General features: G+C 42.1%; 2 protein-coding genes across 5 annotated transcripts in view; both read left to right on the top strand.

The window, feature by feature from the left end:
* Positions 1-441: 441 nt before the first annotated feature.
* Positions 442-18477, top strand: LOC114428762 (E3 ubiquitin-protein ligase RNF19A). Of its 2 annotated transcripts, none has more exons than XM_028397441.1 (11): positions 442-599; positions 7576-7834; positions 7948-8133; positions 8529-9013; positions 10970-11175; positions 11763-11910; positions 13695-13857; positions 14248-14362; positions 16394-16525; positions 16659-16908; positions 17092-18477. In XM_028397441.1, exons 3-11 carry the CDS (start codon positions 7981-7983, stop codon positions 17357-17359), a joined length of 1920 nt encoding a protein of 639 aa, XP_028253242.1. In that variant the 5' UTR covers positions 442-599; positions 7576-7834; positions 7948-7980; the 3' UTR covers positions 17360-18477. The 2 variants fall into 2 exon arrangements, with proteins under 2 accessions (XP_028253242.1, XP_028253241.1); XM_028397440.1 differs by having other exon boundaries at positions 16638-16908.
* An 864-nt stretch (positions 18478-19341) lies between these two features.
* The window catches only part of LOC114428802 (low density lipoprotein receptor adapter protein 1-B), a 33450-nt gene continuing 32905 nt past the window's right edge, over positions 19342-19886 (top strand). For all 3 annotated transcript variants that reach the window (XM_028397514.1, XM_028397513.1, XM_028397512.1), the window contains exon 1: positions 19342-19597. In XM_028397514.1, the coding sequence (XP_028253315.1) occupies positions 19513-19597 (85 nt within the window). In that variant the 5' untranslated portion in view covers positions 19342-19512. The remainder of the gene's footprint in view (positions 19598-19886) is intronic.

Below are 19886 nucleotides of genomic sequence, written 5' to 3'. Positions count from 1 at the left end.
TCTGGTCACTTTTTTATATGTTGTATCAACCAAATATAGACGTTTACCCTATTAAATTTGCTGCTAATGCTAGCTGAAGCACACCTAGCATTTAGGAAGCTAACTTTTTAGCTACAGGTTAGCTTAAAGACCGGTCGGTGTAGGAGCCGCCCCCTAGCCCCGCCCCTTTGTTCCAAATATGGTCCTTCCTGGCTCCAAAATGTCAACATGGCGACCAGGAAGTAAAGAAATCTTCAAAACGGGAGTTCACGAACTAATGGGTGACGTCACGATGATTACGTCGATCTTTCATATACGGTCTATGGCTGGACCGCAGTGTGCCGCTACTGCTACAGCTGCTGCCGCTGCTCGGAGGAGGATCTCCTCTCCTCCTCACCGCGGCGGATCCCTCCCTCTCTCTTCCCCTGCTCGCTCCTCCACCACCGTTCCCACCCACTTTCATCCTCCGCAAAAGCTTATGTTGTCTGTGCAGCAGTGAGGAGGAGGAAGAGGAGGAGGAGGAGGAGAGGGGGTGAAGATTTCTCTGCTACTGTTTGGTCCTCAAGGGGAGGAGCCGGTTTCCGAGTGTACGCTGCAAAGAGAAGGCGCCGCGCAGAGAGGTAAGATACCGTTTACGTAATAGAAAATATTGTGTGTTGCATTATCTGCCGTGTGCCCGGGCAGAGTCAGCGTCTGACGGTTGTGTTGTTGTTTTTGCTCGTGTCCGTGTGTGTGTGTGTGTGTGTGCGTGTGTGTGTGGGTTGGATACATGGAGGTGGAGGTGAATGCGAACACGTCTCCTATTAAACATGCCACTCCCTGCAATAGCACACTGATGCACTGTACAAACCCCTAATTTAAGGATTCAAATGTTAAAAAAATATGTAAATAACTTATACGAGTGTGCATTTTAATTATCTGCTATTGTAATTTCCTACTGTACGCCCACAGGCCTGGACAATATTTATATTATTTGAAGAGTCAGATCAGCTGGGATGTGTTGCAATGAATGAAGACACGCACCACTGATGTGACACTACTATATACTATATATATATATATATATATATATATATATATATATATATATACTCTGCACCACATGGAACAGAAACGCATTATTCCTGTCAGGGATGCCGCTGAGCACAGGCAGGAGTGTGTGTGTGTGTGTGTGTGTGTGTGTGGGTAGGCTGAGGTCACTCTCATGCCTCTGAAACCCGCATTGCTGATGTGGGCATCTGTCCAGTGGAGGGATATTTAATAGGGTGCATCATCAGGTTTCCCTGAGATTTTTTTTTTTTTTTTTTTAATCCAGTGATTGCATAGCAACAGCTTGGTTAACAGGTGTCATATCATGCAACCAAAAATCGCCCTCAAAAGTGAGGAGATAAAGCTTTTTTTATTAAAAATGTAAGGGCAAAATGTAGAATAAAATATGTTTCTTATCTGTTTGCCATTTCAAAGGATGCTGAACAGCTTCAGGAAAGCCGGATTGTGTAATAATCCTATCTGTCATTGTCATTTCATCATGTCATAAACTCTCATATTCAATTATTTGTGAAATGAGCCCCATAAATAAGGAACAGCAGGTCCTTTAGCACTTGTGTTGATATCTTTAATGGCTGCTCACTTGGGAGTCGTAACCTTGGCAACCTTGATAGTGCTGTCTGAGGTTAATGTTGTTTAAAGGGACGGTTTTAACCCAAACCGATCTTTTCCAATATCCAAACCATGTAGTTATGTTGCCCTAAAGGAACTAAAAAAAAAACTCTGGAGGTACTTTTAGTTATAGATTGTGTTATGCAGAATAGGACTGAGGTCATAGTGAGTCTGATCTATGATCATTGTAAGCTATGTCTGTCCCAGATTTGAGTTTTTAAGATCTTATGTTGACCAGGATGGGATGGAAATCCTGAAAACATGATGATGCCTCTGGTCTCAGCTGTTGAAGCCTGGAGCCATAAAAGTATTGTTTTCATTTAGAGTCTCCTGAGTCTTCTTAAGTGATTTCACATGTTATTACTCAGCATTCTGCAGCGTTTTTCCTGTCATTTCACATCTCTTTAGTTTCCCTGACACACTACTGCAGCAGCAGGGCATGGTTTTTTTGTAAAATGAGTTTTAATGTTATGACAATGACATGATCTTCACTTCAAGCTGCCTCATTTCTTGGACTTTTGTTTCTTCATTGTTCCATAATTGAGTGATGTGTCGGGTAACATCAGTCAATGTCGCAAATATGTTACAAGTACTTTAAAATAACAGTTTATGCAGGCGTAACAGCACTAAAATAAAACATATAAAATGCACAATTACTGCACACAGAATTTCATTAAAAGTCACATTTGTATATGTGCTGCCATCGTGTTGCCTGTGTGAGAGTTCTGCATACCTATCGGTAGACAGGCTCCTCCTTTAGAACTCATATAATATTATATTATCTCTGGGTAAAGCTGCTTGTGTGAGCTGCACTTTGTTGTCATTGAGTGTGAATCAGACTCCAGCCAGTCCCTTTGTACATTATGTAATGATGTCCGGTGATACTGTTGGATCCCAGGGATCAGTTTTCTTTTGGAAGTAAATAAAAAATGAGCTTTTGCTGCTGTGAACTTAGACCGAGGTGCGCAGCTGATGCTTTTGTTTGTGCGTGCTCTTGGAGTTGATAGTACACGGACGGAGTGTCATTTCACAGGATCTTTTTCTTGCACCTTCCTAAACAGGAAGTTGTGAGAAACTCGAGCAGGCGGCATCTTGCTGTGACGCTATATAGCATCATCACAGGCTGATTAATTATGCTTTTAAGACATTAGTTTTGTAGGAACGCCCACTTGGAACTCTGTGAAGGGATTCTCCCACAGATTTAAAGTGTGTTATTTTTCTTCTGCACGTCAGTCTCCAGATAGAAGAGCTCCCACTGGACTCTGTTCAACATGACTAGATTGTAACGACTGCCTCCTCGTCTCTCAGGGTGTGTAGCATTTGCTGCTGCACAGACATAAAAAAATTAAACGTAATTAAATGTGGTTTTTAGGGTTAGAATTTCCAAATGGATAGAGGCTGATTCAGCTGTTTGTTTCCTTCCACAGAATGAAAGTCCTTGGAAAGATTTATTTATTTTTTGTGTTTGCCCTTTCATTCTCTGTAAGCTGGATTCCTGTAAGAGCTGTTGTTACTGAATGGTTCATTCTCTTTGGCAAAGAGTCCTTTAGTAGCCTGAGTGAAGCATGAAACCTCAAAGAGCAGGGGTCAAACCTTTAAGTGTGTATCTTTGGTCTCAGGATTATTTTGACAATTCCCTATAGCCTCTGATCCGGACCTTAACCATAGATACACTGAAGTGACGCTAATAGTATGGATGGGTATACACTTCCTGTCTCTAAGTGGCTGATCAGAGCATGGGGGATGCAATTGTTTGAGGTCAATATCAGAATTTATATGCAAGTTATTCTTGCATATTGTGCATTATTGTTTATGCTAATATTAGATATTTGCACAGCTACATAAAACGGATATTTATTAGGTTATTATGAATATTTGCAGCAGCTATGCCTTTAAGATTCAGTTTGTTAACTTTCTTAGATTTTTCTGTCTAAAAAAAAATACAATTCTAGTGTTTGGAAAATATATATCTGGGGCAAACAATTTAGTCTGGTGGCCTTAATGTCAAACAAATTTATCAGAATCTGTGATCCTGTTCACTTCTAAGGCTGCAAAACTACTTTTAAGGGCAGATGCCAATACCATTTTCAGGACAGGGTCTTCATATACATACACAATATATAAGTATACTAACAATTTATAGGTGGTTGGTTACTCATATACCAGATTGAAGATTCAAAGGTAGCCATAGAAGAGCACACACATTATTTAAGAGGAACCCATTAAGCTGTAAACTCAAGATGCGCCCTTTTTCTCTCTGAGCAGCATCTGTGTCCATCCTTTGTGTAGCTCACTACGTTCCCTTGAGCTTTCTCATGGAAGACATTAAAGGCTCCAGGGCTCTTCATCCTCCCATCCTCCTCATCACTAAAATGTTTACAGGGAAGTCAAAAAGAAGAATAAAGATTAAGCCACAATTCGGCTATTCTTATGTGTGACTGAGGTCACATTGTTTGTGAATGACAGTGGCAACGTTTATTCTCACTACAGTGGCACTTTGTTCTGCAGCCAGAATAACCTTCATTCTGTCCCCATTTTAACCCAGGCTTAACTCATAATATAAACAAGCCACATGTGATGACTGACCTCTTGGCGGGTCAGTGAGATTAAACTGTAATTGTTCTAATGTTTTCAGCACTTTACACTGACAACAAGCAGACCTGAGCAGCAGCGCCCAATTTGTTTGTATTACAGTAGATAACAAACATCCTGTCAACATCCCTCCACTTCTTCATCTCTTTATCTACATAATTCTGCTCTATGTGCACATAATAACGAGGGTGATTTGTGCCAATGTCTCTCTGCAGTCTGTGATGGATGGACGGGCTTATTCAAGATGATGATTATGATGATGATCTCGAACAAGTCAAGGATGCTCCACACAGATTGCAAGCAGGAATTTAAGTGAAAACCATGAACCAGAAACAAACACACACACACACACACACACACACACGAGTGCACTTATTTGTTATACCCTGACTTTCTTGGGGTGATTCTGAGGGCTATAACTGGTCCAGAAATATTCTGAGTAGTGTTGCTAAGTGGAGTTGAACCTCCAGAGAAACCCTTACATGAACCAGTGTCGGCTCACTGTTAGTGCTTTGATACCAAATTAACCATGTTGAAGATATTAAGCAGAAATATACAGTGGTTGAATAATGTTGTCATCAAACACCAACATTACCTCATTTTTATGATTTCCAACTATAATATATTTGTCCTTCCTACATAGCAACAGCTAACTAAAGCAGTGTGTTGTGTTGTCTAATCACCTGCAGTCTTTTAGTGTAGAGCAGTAAAACATTGCTGTAACCCACGGAGCTATAATTCAAACGTGTAGTTCTTTTTCTGCATGTATGCTGGTGTATGTTTGATTCATGCATACAGAACACCATGCAGTTCACAGCATGCAAAATGAACTCCTTTGTATGTGTTTGCTTTGATGACTCCATGTGTGGGAATTTCTTCCATACACACACAGTCATCCAATCAGAATGCAGAGGAAATTCACACACATGCACAATTATCTGTTGGGCTATACCAGACTTTAGTGAGGGCACCTTCACAGCTTTGTTTTTTTTACTTTAAGTACACACAGGTTCTCAAGTCTGTGTTTAGAATCTCTGTAAAAGATTTCACCTATGAGATGTAAGACACAGTTAAAACAAAAAAAGTCATTTCTGATCTTCACCTTGGGAAAAAAAATAGAGAAAAAGAACTGCAGTACTTTTAACCTTCCCATGACCCTTGAATGCATCATAGGATCCAGTCTCTCTATCTATCTATCTATCTATCTATCTATCTATCTATCTATCTATCTATCTATCTATCTATCTATCTATCTATCTATCTATCTATGTTTAAAAGATTTCCGTGATGGTCCTGTCTTGTACAGACAAAAGCATCTGAACGTGCATCTAAAATATCAACACTAATCATCAGTTTATGATGCCAACTTCTCAAAGCACAAGAATGTCTTTTCTTAAATTGTCATATATAATGATGTGCTGCTCTGAGAAAGGCCTGCTATCCATGTCCATTCTTGCATATCCACAGGACTGAAATATAAATACTCATGTGAGGTTAAGTGCAGCAGTGTTACATAAATCCAAATTCTTTGTCCATTCGAACTGAATAAACACACGCCAAAAAACAAAACTGTTTCCATAATGACAGAATTACACAGCTCGGCTCTGCAGATCTCGAAATATATGATTATTGTATCACATTTCACGTCTTGTTCCATGGTCCGATTTGACGTTGCACCACAGGGACGGTTATTTTAATTGGTCTGGGGCCTCATGAATCACCTCATGCTCTCTTTGCTCTCTGGGCCTGATTATGAAAGCTCGCTACTGCCTAATGGAGGCAGAATGAGTTGTCTGTGCTGTCTATCACCGCTCTCCTCCTCCTCACCCTCCATCCTCCCCCGACCCTTTCTGTCAGCCCAGTCACAACCCTCTCATCCATCTGCTCTTTGTGTCTCATGGCTGTGACCTTATTGCTCAGTCTGAGCCTATGTTTAATAAACCGCTTCTTTTTAACCTGACACTTTGGAGAGTAATGGCAGAGCTCATGTTTTATTTAACCTTTTATTATGACACTGTTGGAGATTTTAAAATGACTTCCTGGTATGGGTTGTGGTGAATTTCAGGTCTCATCTTGTTTATAGACAAGAAAGAGAATTAATACATAATATGTTGTATTGATGAGAAGCAGGATTACAGTACTAAAATATTCATAGGTCACTAAAGATGATGAAAATATGTCATAACACAGCTCCAATTTGTAGCCAATAGGAAAGAGAGTTTTTTTTTCCAAAAATAAAAACTTATTACAAACTAGAAAAGGGCATTTCCTGACGAAAATGCAAGTTTGATTGCTGCAGCTGAAGCATTGCTTTGAATGCTGATGTGAAGGATTGCTCTGAATTGCTGGAGAATCAGAGCAATTCAGAGCTTTGTATGACTCTGTGTGTGTCAGCCTGTCACCATGGTAACAGCAGAGGAGACCTTAAAAACCACTCCAACTTTGAGAGCCTGGCGTGCGGAAACGATTCGGAATTAGAAAATTCTGAATAGAAGGTAGATAGAGCAGCATCTAATGAGCGTTTTAAGACTAAAATGCTGAAGATTCATTGCACCAAAAAAGGTACAGAAGAATAAAAATGAAGAAGAAGAAAGAGGGTGAGGATTGCCTAGCAGCAATCAAACTAATTACTGATCAATGTAGTGGCATGTATTAAGGATTGGTCTGGCTTAAAGGTAAGGTAGGAGATTTTGAAAACTCAGTGAGAGTCAGCCAGATTTTGAAAGTAAACACACGCCTCTTTCTCTCGGAGCTCACCCCGAAGCCACGCCTCCCAACCAGTCTGATGGACTTCGGCCATCATGCACGTACCTCTGGTGTGCGCAGAGCAGGAAGAGAGTGACAACCAGCCAATACTACGCACAGGGGCACCTCGCAGGATTGGCTAATGTTTTTAGCGTTTTATAGCTTCCACAGATGATTAATATTCTTCATTTTAAAACGAAACTGCCGAACTAATTGGTTGCTATCGGATTGTAAAGAGAAGTTACACTAATTTAACAAAAAGTGCATCAGAATGAAATCTCCTACCCTACCTTTAAATCACCAGTCAGCTCAATTAAAATATTAAGCATTTTTGTGCTATTGGTATTTTATATTTGAATATTTGTGTGTCTGTTATCCATGAATTCAGTGAAATTGAAAATGGTGAAATTCAAAAATAGAATAAAATAAGAAAGAAAAAATGAATGGAGATAAATGGAAAATCTTATGCATGGTTTTAAAATCAACAAGACTTTTCCTTATTTTTGCGTTAACTATGACACTGACAGTTGATAATTTGTGCACTCAATAGTTTTCCATTTTGTTTCTGTGATTTGTATCTTTTTGCTGTTTTGTGTACAGGTGTAAAGGACTTGCGGCCTGAAAAAAGATAATGGACAGTGGACCAGTTCAGGACTAATTCACGCTGAGTGAACTGCAGTGGAGGTAGAGAAGAAAGCGGAGGACTGAAGAGAGACATACCACATGACCAGGCCTTGGAAAGCCTCCAAATTAGTGATGTTCCCCTCAGGCAGGGATTACCTCCTCCCCACTGTCTCCCTCTCCATCTCTTCCACTCTTCCTCCCTTGTACAGCCGAGCAGCCGTCCAACTACGAGACTGTGAGCCGTGAGATCTCGCCGCGCTCACCCACCCACACCCACACCCGCTCACAAACTTAAACACACACTCCCGGTGTGCAACCTGCTCATGGTCGTTGGCCTGTCCTTTTCAGCTGCTGCTCCTCCTCCTGCCCTAGTCTTAGACCATGAAGAGGCCCAAGCAGCAGACAGGGCCCCTGAGCTTCCTCAACTTCTTCAGCCGAAAGCCAAAATCGGAGCCCAGGCCCGAGAGGCCTATGGAAGCCTGGCCCAAAGAGGAAGTGGCCATTACCCTGACCCCAAGCGGGCATCCAGAGCAGGTGAGTATGAGAACCAGGAAGTAGTACCATGTTATATGGTTTTTGGTGAAGTATTTAGGTTTAAAGCATCTGATTCTGACATTTATGTGCTCCAGTTTTACCCTTAGTCAGAAGATAAAAACAAGAAGAGAATCTGTAGATCATTAACTTTGAATGTATTACTTTCGGCTTGCTTTCTCCCCCTCCCATTCTGTAATAGCCCAAATCCATTAGAGTGTTTATTTAATTCATTGATGATTTCTGGAAATGACGTTGCCAAGAAACCAAATAAAGTGCACCAAATGCGACCCATCTATGCACACATCCGCTAATGCTGCAAGCAGTGGAAACCTTTCTTTCCTCAGGTGTCCCTGAGTGTCATTTGTGATATCAGCATGCTCTGTGATTGCTCTCAGGACCTCACAGCAGAAGAGGCTGGAGAATCAGGAGCTTCTGGAGCAGAAAGAGGAGAAGGAGGAGGTCAGCCAGCAGCGGCTGAGGTGGGAGAGAGCGGCGCTACCACGTGCGAGTGCGCGGGCGGGGTCAGCAGCGGCTCCACGGGCGTCCTGTCCCTGTCCTCCTCCAGTCAGGAGCAGCTATTGGACGAGCACCTGGAGGAGTGCCCACTGTGTCTCCTCAGTCAGCCACGCTGCCACTTCCCACGGCTCACCTCCTGCTCCCACAGGGCGTGCTCAGACTGCCTCCGACAGTACCTGCGCATTGAGATATCAGAGAGCCGAGTGGGCATCGCTTGTCCACAATGCCCCGAAACACTGGCGCCGCTAGATGTTCGGGCCATTCTGGATGACCGGGCACTACTGGAGAGGTTTGAGGAGTACCAGCTGAGGCGTTTTCTGGCTGCTGATCCAGACACACGGTGGTGCCCTGCGCCTGACTGCAGGTGAGAAATAAGCATATAAACACTGAGATTTAAGCAAAAAATGAAATTCTCAAGAAATAATCCATCAACAGTAAAATTATCAATGTATTAATTGGTTATATAACTAGTAGCCTCTCCAGAGAGAGTGAGAGAAAGAGAGAGAGAGAGAGAGAAGGGGAGCATTGTAATACAGGGTGTCATAATTACCCTTTAAAAAATGTTTGGTCCCCAGTCCAATCCCACAATATGACAGCACTTGTCAAAGCACTGTCATCCCACTAGCAGCTTTGTGTTGTAAACACAAGGCTGAAGTGTTTTTTTTTTCACTGTCAGACTGATTGACTCAGCTTTGAAAAGATGAACAGCTCAGTTTGGATTTTGCCTCATGGATGCAACACAAGTAGCTGGCTTATTTTTTAACAGAGAATTCATCTCCATGAGAGAGACGTCCCTCCATAAAACATGATCCCCCTTTAACATTATTTGAGCATTTCTTCATTACATTATGTTGCAAAATGATTTTTAAAGCTCTGCTATGATGTGATTTCATTACACAATCGATTTTAGATGTTGTCATAAATCACACACGGAGACATCCTTCGTCCCACAGACAGCAGCCTGAAACAATACAAACTGTTCCAGATGAAGTCTGCTGGTGTTTACAACATGTACTGACACTGATCTGTTGCTGTGTCACCTATAATGTTCATGGATGAGTAACAGGATACAGGCTTCTGATGGGAAGCCATCATGTGTGTGTCTGTGTGTGGTACCAGGGTTCAGGGCTCGGCGGGAGGCTGTCAGTGCATGAATGAATGAGTGAAGCAGGAGCAGGAATCAATTTGCTAATCTGTCTCATGCTGATTAAAACTCAGGTCTGATTTTTTGAATTTTGAATTTTTTATAGTATCTATTTTAATAGAGATTCCCACGCTGAAAACCTTTTGAAGTACCTACTGTATTATGTAAACTGGTCAGTTATGATGTGTGTGTTTTCCCATGTTACAACATACAGGCATTCCTCAAGGTCTTAGTGATAGAAGATTAGAGGAGATTATATTAGTTCTGGGAAAATGTGACAAAATATGCTTTTGTACTTGACATAGTTGTGTGCCATGTTTTAATGTCGAGAACATGCGAGGTTATGCCACCTTTCAGTTTGCTGCAGCGCCGAACACCCTGTTGCCTTGGAATATACTGTATATATATATATATATATATGTATGTGTGTGTGAGTCCCTTAACCTTGCAATACGCATGGATTTTACCCAAAAAACACATCAGACACAAGCATTTAAAGACTATTTTTGGATGACTTAAGATTTGCAGTGTGTATGCATTATTATACATGAGAGGTGTTTTTTTTATAAGGATTTGATGAAACTTTGATCTGCTGGAAAGAAAAGAAAGTGCAAATAATTTGATCGTTGTCACCAGCCTGTGGCATTGCTGCTGTTTAAACATCTTTGCATGACAAATGTGTTCGAGTTATAAATAATCCAATTATTGCAGGGTTCTTTGATAAAGATATTCGCTGATAAATCACAGTGTTTTATGCATGAGTGCCAGCTTTGTTGTTCAGTGCAAAGAGTTTGACTTGAGATTCAGAGAACAGGCACTTCAAATCGGGTCTGACACAGATGTAGAATCAAGGATGGGGTGTAATTATCCTCTTATGCGTGTGTAAAAGCGTGTGGCGTGTTTGATTTACCTACTCTCCTAAAAATAACTGTGCTGGGAAAGCCAGCTTTTAAGTCGAATCTTCACAGCAGAGCTGGATGTTTGGTGCACAAATTACTCTCACCTATGTTAATTTGTGTTTGATAAGGGATCACAAAATAATCTATGCTAATATCTCTGAGCAGTGAGGCGGGGTCCACATGGAAGAGTCTTCATCCTCAGATCTGCATCAGCAATACATTGTTATATGTCTTCCACTTATCATAATCCTATCTGTTGTGTCACTTCAATCCTCAGCTATGCAGTGATCGCTTACGGCTGTGCAGAGTGCCCTAAGCTGAGCTGCGGCCGTGAGGGATGCAACACAGAGTTCTGCTACCATTGTCGGCAGCTCTGGCACCCCAACCAGACGTGTGACCAGGCCCGGCGTCAGCGAGCTCGCCACACCTCGGGCGGCAACGATGCCTCTGCGCTGTACGTCTTCAATGAAGAGCCTGGAGCAGGTAGGGCCCTGTGTGGCTACCGGCACCATTACAGCAGCCTCCAGTCATCTTATCGTCTTATTTTTTTTTTGTAATACTTTAATAATCCCATCAGGGAAATTGCTTAAGGCTGCCCAGCAAAGAGCGCCACACACTGTACACACTGGAGGCAATGCAGTTGCCGACAACAACGCAACAATGACTAGGGAGGAGTTGGGATCGAACCACCAACCTTCCGGTTATTGGACAACCCTGCTCTTCTACTGCCACTGCTGCCCCTATGATAGTAGTGATGAGTGTGAGTGAATAGTGTGAAAAGTCACAGTTTTAGTGCCAATGCCAGGATCAATAATTTTACAATTCAAGAATTTTAATACCAGCCAGCAGTAGGTTGTCTTAGCGCAGCACACAGACTGATATTGAGGTGTAACAGCTAGCTTGCCTCCACCAGTACCAAATCCCACCTACCAGCATCTACCAGCTTTTTCTTGGCTCTAGCAGTTGCCAGGCAACCATGAGGTTACTGCCCTCAGCAAATAAGAAGATGCCCCCCAGAAAACTCAACTTTTGAAGGCGTGTGACCTCTTACATATTCGCTGTGTTGACAGATGCAGAGGAAATCAAAGCGTGTCCTCGCTGTGGTGCCTACATCATGAAGACCAATGATGGCAGCTGTAACCGTATGAACTGCACTGTGTGTGCCTGTCAGTTCTGCTGGCTATGTATGCAGGAGATCACCGACGTGCACTACCTCAGGTATCGGGGTCACACTCAGTTCACATGAATGGGAATAAACACAGACAATTTCCCATGTTAAACACCTGCACCAAAGCTAACAAAGTTAGGTGGGGTGGTGTGACATTATTTTAATCAGAAACTCAGAGTAGGTGAATACACTAGGAGCTGCATTGAATTGTAAACAAGTTTAACTAATAATACTAAACCATCCTGCTCACCCCCCTGGTGTCCGGCTGCAGTATAGGTCATAAACCCTGCCTCTCCTGGGTTTAGCTAGCTCATTAAATTAAATTAAGAAACCTTTATTAGTCCCACAATGGGGAAATTGCTTAAGGCAGCCCAGCAAAGAGTGCCATACACCAGTGAGTACACTGGAGGCTATGCAGGTAAAGTGCCTTGCCCAAGGACACACAACAGTGACTAGGGAGGAGTTGGGATCAAACCACCAACCTTCCGGTTATTGGACAATCCTGCTATACCACTGAGCCACTGCTGCCCACATATCTCATGATCTGTGTTCAAGTGCTCATTTAATTGTTAGTTAAAAGGAGAATTTAATGTTGCTGTCAGTAGCTAACAGAGCAGCTAAGCTATGTAAAAGTTGAGGCAGGATTTTCTGCCAGCGTATGGGCAGAATAACAAAGAAGTGGCTTCACCTCTATTACTTTGTCGACATTTCTCCAGTAATTATGACATAATCACTTCCAAGATGCAATGATTAGGAGACAATGAGCTGCACAACCACTGGACTAAAATCTAAATCTGCTCGGTTTGCTAGAATTGACTTGAGGCCACAAACGTATCAGTCCTTTTCCTTTTTGTACCACTGCTGCGTCTGAACAGCAGTTTTTCAGTCGGAGATAAAAAACCGAGCCAGTCAGCAGGGCACACGCTGCATATATATCATTGTTTAAAGGCTGCACTGGTTTAAACAGTTCGTCTGGGATTCTATTGATTTTTCCATCCCTGGAATGGGAGTCACTGCTGACTTGACATCAGTTACTCAGATCTGCCGCCATGTTTCCATGCGGCAGAATATGTAACATGAGCTAAGAGACCAGCTAGAAGTTGATTGGCTAAATCTAAAGACGGTTTAATCTTTCTGCTCACCGAGGTTTATTTTAGTGTTGCTGTATATGAAAAGGTGCTGGTGGTTAGGCGGATTATTCTTGCTGAGGGAGAGTGTTTTTTCCTCGCCCCCCCCCCCGCTGCACCTGCTCCTCTCCTCCCCCCTTTTGCTTGTCTGCTGTCTTTCATATCACAAATCACAATGAATGTCATGCTGAAGGGCAGCGCTTTTAGCATCTCACAGCAAAAGTAGCAGTTCAGAGAAACTGAGCACAGCTTATTATACCTCATCAGAATTCCCTCCACTCATGCTTTTAGAAACCCCAAAGTGACATTTACTGCTGTTACACAATGCACACTTTAAGGAGTAGCACAGCCCTCAGGTGCTATTTGCGCTTCATAGTGTCACTTCTGCTCCAACAAGTTAATTGTTCCTTGATTAGGCAAACAGCATCCGTCAGCTGGATTGCTCTCCCAGGCAGTTAAAATATTACCCCACATTAAGTCACACTTAAGGCGACATTTGTTTTGTACCTAGGGTTGTAACAAAAGCAAACATCCTGGAATTACTGCTCCTCTAACAGCACTACAATGGCAGCTGCTTCAGGGAAACAAGGCAGAATCACAATGATAAATGCTCAGATGGCAACAGAGATACAGCTCACTTGTTGTTGATGTTTAAGCGGTGGGACATTCATGAAAATTAAACTGATCTCCTCCTGTTTGCGTGTCAGTCCCTCAGGATGCACATTCTGGGGGAAGAAGCCATGGTCTCAAACCCGCAAGGTCCTGTGGCAGGTGGGCATGTTACTCGGGGCACCTGTGGTCATCTCCCTGATAGCAGGCATCGCCATCCCGGTCATCATTGTGGGCATACCCATATACATGGGCAGAAAGGTATAAAACACTCACATAGCCCAACAGGACAGATACATTCTTATATTTGCTAAATCCTATCTCTATCTGCAGTTAGTTATATATGGCGCTATGGGTCTTACATGGAGAGCAGGCTTAAGTGACAACACATATGACATTAATTAAGCATAGAAAAGAGAAGCAGCTTGACCTTCATTGATTATCCAAAGATATCTTTGTTGAATTTGCTGGATGTAAATGAATAATGTGTGTATTAAAAACTAAAGACACATCTGTCGGAAGCTATCTTCAGCTAAAATGTTAGCAGTGTGATAGTTTGTACAGGTTCTGCTTCCCTCTCTTCTCTTGCATGTATTAGTACACATGAATGGATTAAATGATGTAATGTATGTTTTAATCTTTGCTTTTCAGGTCCATGGTCGTTGTAAGAAAAACAATATCTCAGGAAGTAAGCACTACTTGACTGTGGCAAGTGGGGTGATGATGTCAGTGTTTGTGTCGCCGGTTATAGCAGCTGTCACTGTGGGTAAGAGCTGCACAGTTACAGGTTGTCTGCCTGCACACCAAACTGGGAAAAAGAGATCATTTTTTTAAAGATGTAAATGTTTAATAAGAACAAAACACTGCAGTTTAAGGCAGATCTCACGGAGCAGGTGAAGTGTGCTAATTTCACATATCTCTTTCATGTACAATAATAAGATTCATCAAATGTTTCTAAAGCAGAAGGTTCAAGAAGTCATTTTTGAAAAATGATTAAAGGTTTAATATGAATCATGTGGGTCTGAGCAGCACACTGGGAGTCTGCTATAATCCCTTCCATGATAATAAGGAAACACTGAAGGATGAGACAGAAAAACTCTTTTCACACGCTGCTCACACAGATTTAGACCCTAAACTAAAGGAATGTTTTGGTATTTTGTTAATAACATGAACAACAGACAATATTGCAAGCCATGAGCTAGCACGCCTTTTCCACTGCAGGAACTGTCCTCAAGTACAAGAAGGAACTTCCATAGCAGGAACCAGAAGTATTGTAATTGCACCCAACCAATAAGCTCATGCTGGGGTGGTTATTGACGGTTATTGACACATACAACTCTTAGAAGGCCACCCTACTCACTGTGCTGTGTTCATGTTTAAAATAAAACCTGTGGATTGTTTGAATAGCTCAGTATGGGATGCACATGTTTATACATGGCACTAGGACCAGTTTAATATAAATGAAACAGTTTTATACAATACATATAGTAGGGGCTCTTTATCAGAGGCTTTATTGACCATATACAAGATGAATTCCAATACAAATTGGAAACAGCAATAAAAAGGTGTACACACAAATCTCTTGCAATGAAGCAGATCGATCATGGTTCACACATAAATGAACTATTAGTATTACAATATTACTTTGTATTGCAATGTTTGCATTGTGTTTAGATCAGTAAAATAAGATCATTATGTAATGATCAAAATGCATGTTAAAAACCCCATTATATGTTTATAATTACATTTTAACAATGAAAAACACATCTTTTGACAGTATTACAACATTACTACATTAAATCATACCCAAATCATTGAACATTTGCAGAATAGATATTGCTAGAAAGCACATGTGAGGTCTTTATAATGTTACTTTTAATCACACACACACCAGTATGAAGTAGCTTTTTGATGACTCATCCCTACTGTAGGTAACATTCAGGCAGCTTCTCAGCTTTCCTCTGCAGTGTCACAACCCTCCCTGTACCACACACACTGATGTGTCCCTGCTTGGCACACACACACACACTGCACTCTGCTTCACATTCTATCTCCCTGTCTGTCCCTTTGGCTTCACCATACCTCTTCTGCTTTTTGCTCTATGATTACTTTGTTTCTCATATTACAGTCACAGCTCCCCCTCTTCGTGCGTTCACTCCTCTTTGGCTGGCAGGCTCACCCTCTTGCCCTGGCTTCACCCTGCTGCTGATTCAATAGAGTCCCAGTATTCCCGCTGTGTTAATGATGTCCCTTTTGGTTAACACGCTGCTTTGTGTTCCCAAATTCCTATCTCTGTCGCAGGTTACATAATCACACAGGCGTAGGCAGACGGCTGATCATCATCAGCTTGTTTAAAGTACTTTTGTGAAGGTTATGAAGGAGAGTGGGGAGAAATTTACATGCAGAGTAAAATCTGACTTTCAAAGTTTAGTGTTGTAACCTTCACTACTTGTTTTATTCTAAATCAATGTTAGGATAAGACAATCCATCACTGAGAGTCAAACTCTTTCTTTAGCTCATGAGAATAATCAGTGTTTATAGAAATAGGTCATATAACATAACAGTATTTTATACAACACAATATCTGCGCACAATCTTTTAAGAAACATAAAAAAGTGACAAAAAATAGAAATATGAATGTCTCCAGTAGCATGAGGGGCTCCCCCTTGTGTTTGTTTGAGGTATTGATATCATTTAAATTTAGTGTTCTCTCAGCCTTACCTATACTACTGACAGCTGCACCACTTTCACCTTGTTTTTAATAAAAATCTTCTCCCATTCTTCTGTTTTCTTTCAGGTGTGGGTGTGCCACTAATGCTGACTTATGTGTACGGGGTCGTCCCCATGTCACTCTGTAGGAATGGGTGGTGTCGACCACAGAGCGAACCCCCTGAAACACATAAAATACAACTGGAAGACTTAGCCAGCTGTGAGTAACAAACACTTGTATCATAGATCAAGAATCATCTCATGATTGTGATTTTTATTTTTTTTACTCTAAATGTCAGCCTGATCTGATGAAGTTTCAACTTCTCTTATAGATCTTCTATTCTCTCATGTAGTCAGTGATCACTGGACGGGTCCAAACAACCCAACGCTCAGCAACACCAGCGTCCAGGAAGTAAGAGTCAGCGTCCAGGAAGTGGGAGTTCTCCCGAGTACGAGCACCACCCCGCCAGAGCTCGATAGATATGTTGGAGTGGAAGAAGCCACGAAACGCCATGGATACACCCAGCAGGACAGCCAGTCTGACTGCGAGGTGGTTATTGTGCCTGACAGCGAGCCTGAGGACACACAAGAGCTTCCTCTGAGGTAAATATTGTATCAGGGGTTTTCCATGTGGTCTTTAACCAATCAAAAGGCAGCTTTCTCCCAGCAGGAGGAGATATTTCTATTCACTTGATTTAATTTTAATATTGTTTTATCTTGTGATTGACACGTGTGAGCGTCAGTCACGTTGAACACTGATGCCTGTGTGTATCTCCATGACCACAGGGAAGGAACCAATATTGAGGTTCGTGTTGAAATTGAATCCCAACCCAGAGGCGCCCGACAGTCCAGCCTAAGTAGCATCCTGTCTAGCCGAAGCTTGTCAGTGGAGTCACTGGGTCACTCCCAGTCCCAGTCCCAAGACTACCTGTGTGCCTCAGAGGTGGAAGAAAGACGAGGAGGAGAGGAGCAGGAGGGACGAGAGAAGCCGGGAGGGGAAACAGGAGACGATGAAGGGACAGTTTTTCCAGTCTTTGAAACGGACGGCGTATGAGGTCCTTCACTGCAGGTTTTGAACTTGGTTGAAGATTTAGTCACAAATCCATGAGCTGATATGTCATCGGATTGACCTGAGAATAGTTGGCCACGGCTGCCTCTTGCTTCCAAGACAGGCCCTCCCACCAGATGCCTTCTAGCTCCACCCTCTGAGGAAGATGCGGGTTTAGAGAGAGTAAAATGAAAAAGAGTGTGTGTGTCGGTGTGTATAAGAGAAATAGCATGAGACTATGGAGAGCTGTAGACTGTAAAGCAGACAGGAAAGCATGTTAGCTGACTAGATCGGTCTGTTTTTGTTCTGTTTTATCCTTTTTGAAAGACCTTACTCTCCCTCTATGAGAAATCTACGAGAAGTCCTGTTTTCACCTGGCTGTTCTCTTTTAGTGACCTCACCTCCCTCCTCAATCACCTTTTGCAAATAGGAAGACCACTACAAGCATGATTTGTTTTATGGGGGACTAAGAATTAGTCCAACAACTATTAAAACTTTCCTAAGCCATACTGTGAGACAGGAGATTTTTATTTCTCTGTCTAAAAAAATGTCCAATGTTTTAACATGCTGTGCTCACACATGAATTGGGCGACTTTAAACGGATGATGCATGCTGCACTGTTTGATTATTCTTGTCTGAAAGGAGTAAGGATTAAATTAACAGCTAAGCCTGTAACTGCTGTTCTATGCGAGAGTCAGCGGTGCTCTGTGACAATGTGGCAGCAATGGTTTTGGTTTGATTAGAGGGCTTATAAATACCATGAATCACGGTTTCACAGTCTTCCATGGAAGCGGTTGGGTGCAGCTTTCTCTTTAAAGAGGAAGGAGATATTTGTTTAATTTGTAAAAAAGAAGAAGCTCACTCTAATTCAGACAGTCCTTCCCAGAAGCTGCATGATTCTACTACTCGCTGTGTATCCAGAGTAACACACACACTCTCTCTCACACGTCTACATGCACAGCAGTCAGCGTAGCAGTAGTGTGCGCCGCTGAGAGCATTGAAATATAAACTGCAGACTCTCTCACACGATCACAGAGCACTAAGACGACAACAGCAGCATGCCATCGCAGGCTAACAACTCCTTCTAGAGGATTTGTGAGAAATACATGATAACTATACAGAACCCGCACTGCTTAGCTTCCTGAGTGTGAAATACTTGTGAGATGAACTTTTTGTTTGTGGAGAGGAATTAAATAAAGATTTCACCATGAAGGACAAAATGATATTGTTGTCTATGTGTGCGCCATGTTTAATTTTTCTCTGGTTATACAGAAAACACACATTTTTTAAATTAATTTAACCTCATAAAATATAAAAAAGAAGGATTTTTTTTTAAAGTTATCACCAAATAAAAATGAGCAGTACTGAACAGCACTAATGCAAGAACAGGATTCAAACACTAGAGGGCGCCAACATACAAAAAATAAAATGGATGCATTGATTTTTATTCTCTCTACCTGGAAATATGTCACACTATTGTTAGCATAAAAAAAAAATATTGACCTGGAAAAAAATTGATTTTAATACGTAATCATACATATATAACATTAACATGAAGCTTTATATTTAATATTATAAAGCTTCTATCTAATATTTAAGATGCTAAATTAATATGATAACCTTTGATTTAAAAAGAAGTTTGCATCAGTTCTGCTCCCCCTGTGGATGGATTAGAAATGATGCATTAAATAACATGGTGTTATTTTAATAAAGGAATAACAGTAATATTCTGTGTAAGAATAAAAAGAAGTTCAGAAGTGCCTGTGTAAGCTCGTTAGTGCTGATGATCTGTACCACAGCAGCCATAACAGTGTAATAATGGTTCCTCATTAGGGCCGCTCCTTTAAACTGGAGCACTTTGGATGAGCTTCATGAAGGTTGGAAGGACACGCCCTTAACTTTGGGAGCGGTGCAGCGTGGGGCCGCTCACAGAGGAGGAAGAGGAGGAGGAGGAGGAGAAGGAGGGACACTCGGGGTTGGAACTTGTGTCGCTGGTATCTCTCCTCGCTGTTCTTTCTGTTTTTTTTGTTTGTTTGTGTTGTTTTGCTCTGAGATCTCAGGCGAGTGCAGCCAAAAGCCGCTTGTATTTCCCTCCCCGTGTGCTCCGGAGACTGTGGGGAACGGTCCACCTGCCGGAGAACAGACACGCACACCTCGTGATGGACGCGCTGAAATCTGCCGGCAGAGCGATCATCAAGAGCCCCGGAGTCCCGCGGCACACATGGGGGACCTCAAAGCACGAGAGTAAGTGAGACAGTGTATGTGTGCGTGTAAATGATGACAGCGTGGAGAAAGGTGTGGGTGATGTGTAGCAGAGGCAGTGTCCCTCCATCAGTGAGGGAATGGAGGGCGATGTGTGCGCCTCTGGCCACTCCTCGGGAGCCAGTGGACTGTAGTTTCTGTATTACAGAGTGTATATAGAGCTTTTGTTTGTCTTGAATTCACTCATGCAGCCACAAGCTGTAACTGCACAGTTGTACTTCTGCTTCCTGGTGATGTAGAGTCTCAAGACAAGCTCACCAGGACGCACAAA

Source organism: Parambassis ranga, chromosome 24 (genome assembly GCF_900634625.1).
Source record: "Parambassis ranga chromosome 24, fParRan2.1, whole genome shotgun sequence".
NCBI lineage: Eukaryota > Metazoa > Chordata > Actinopteri > Ambassidae > Parambassis > Parambassis ranga.
The sequence above is the reverse complement of the archived record's forward strand: the minus strand, read 5'-3'. Positions and strand labels throughout refer to the sequence as shown.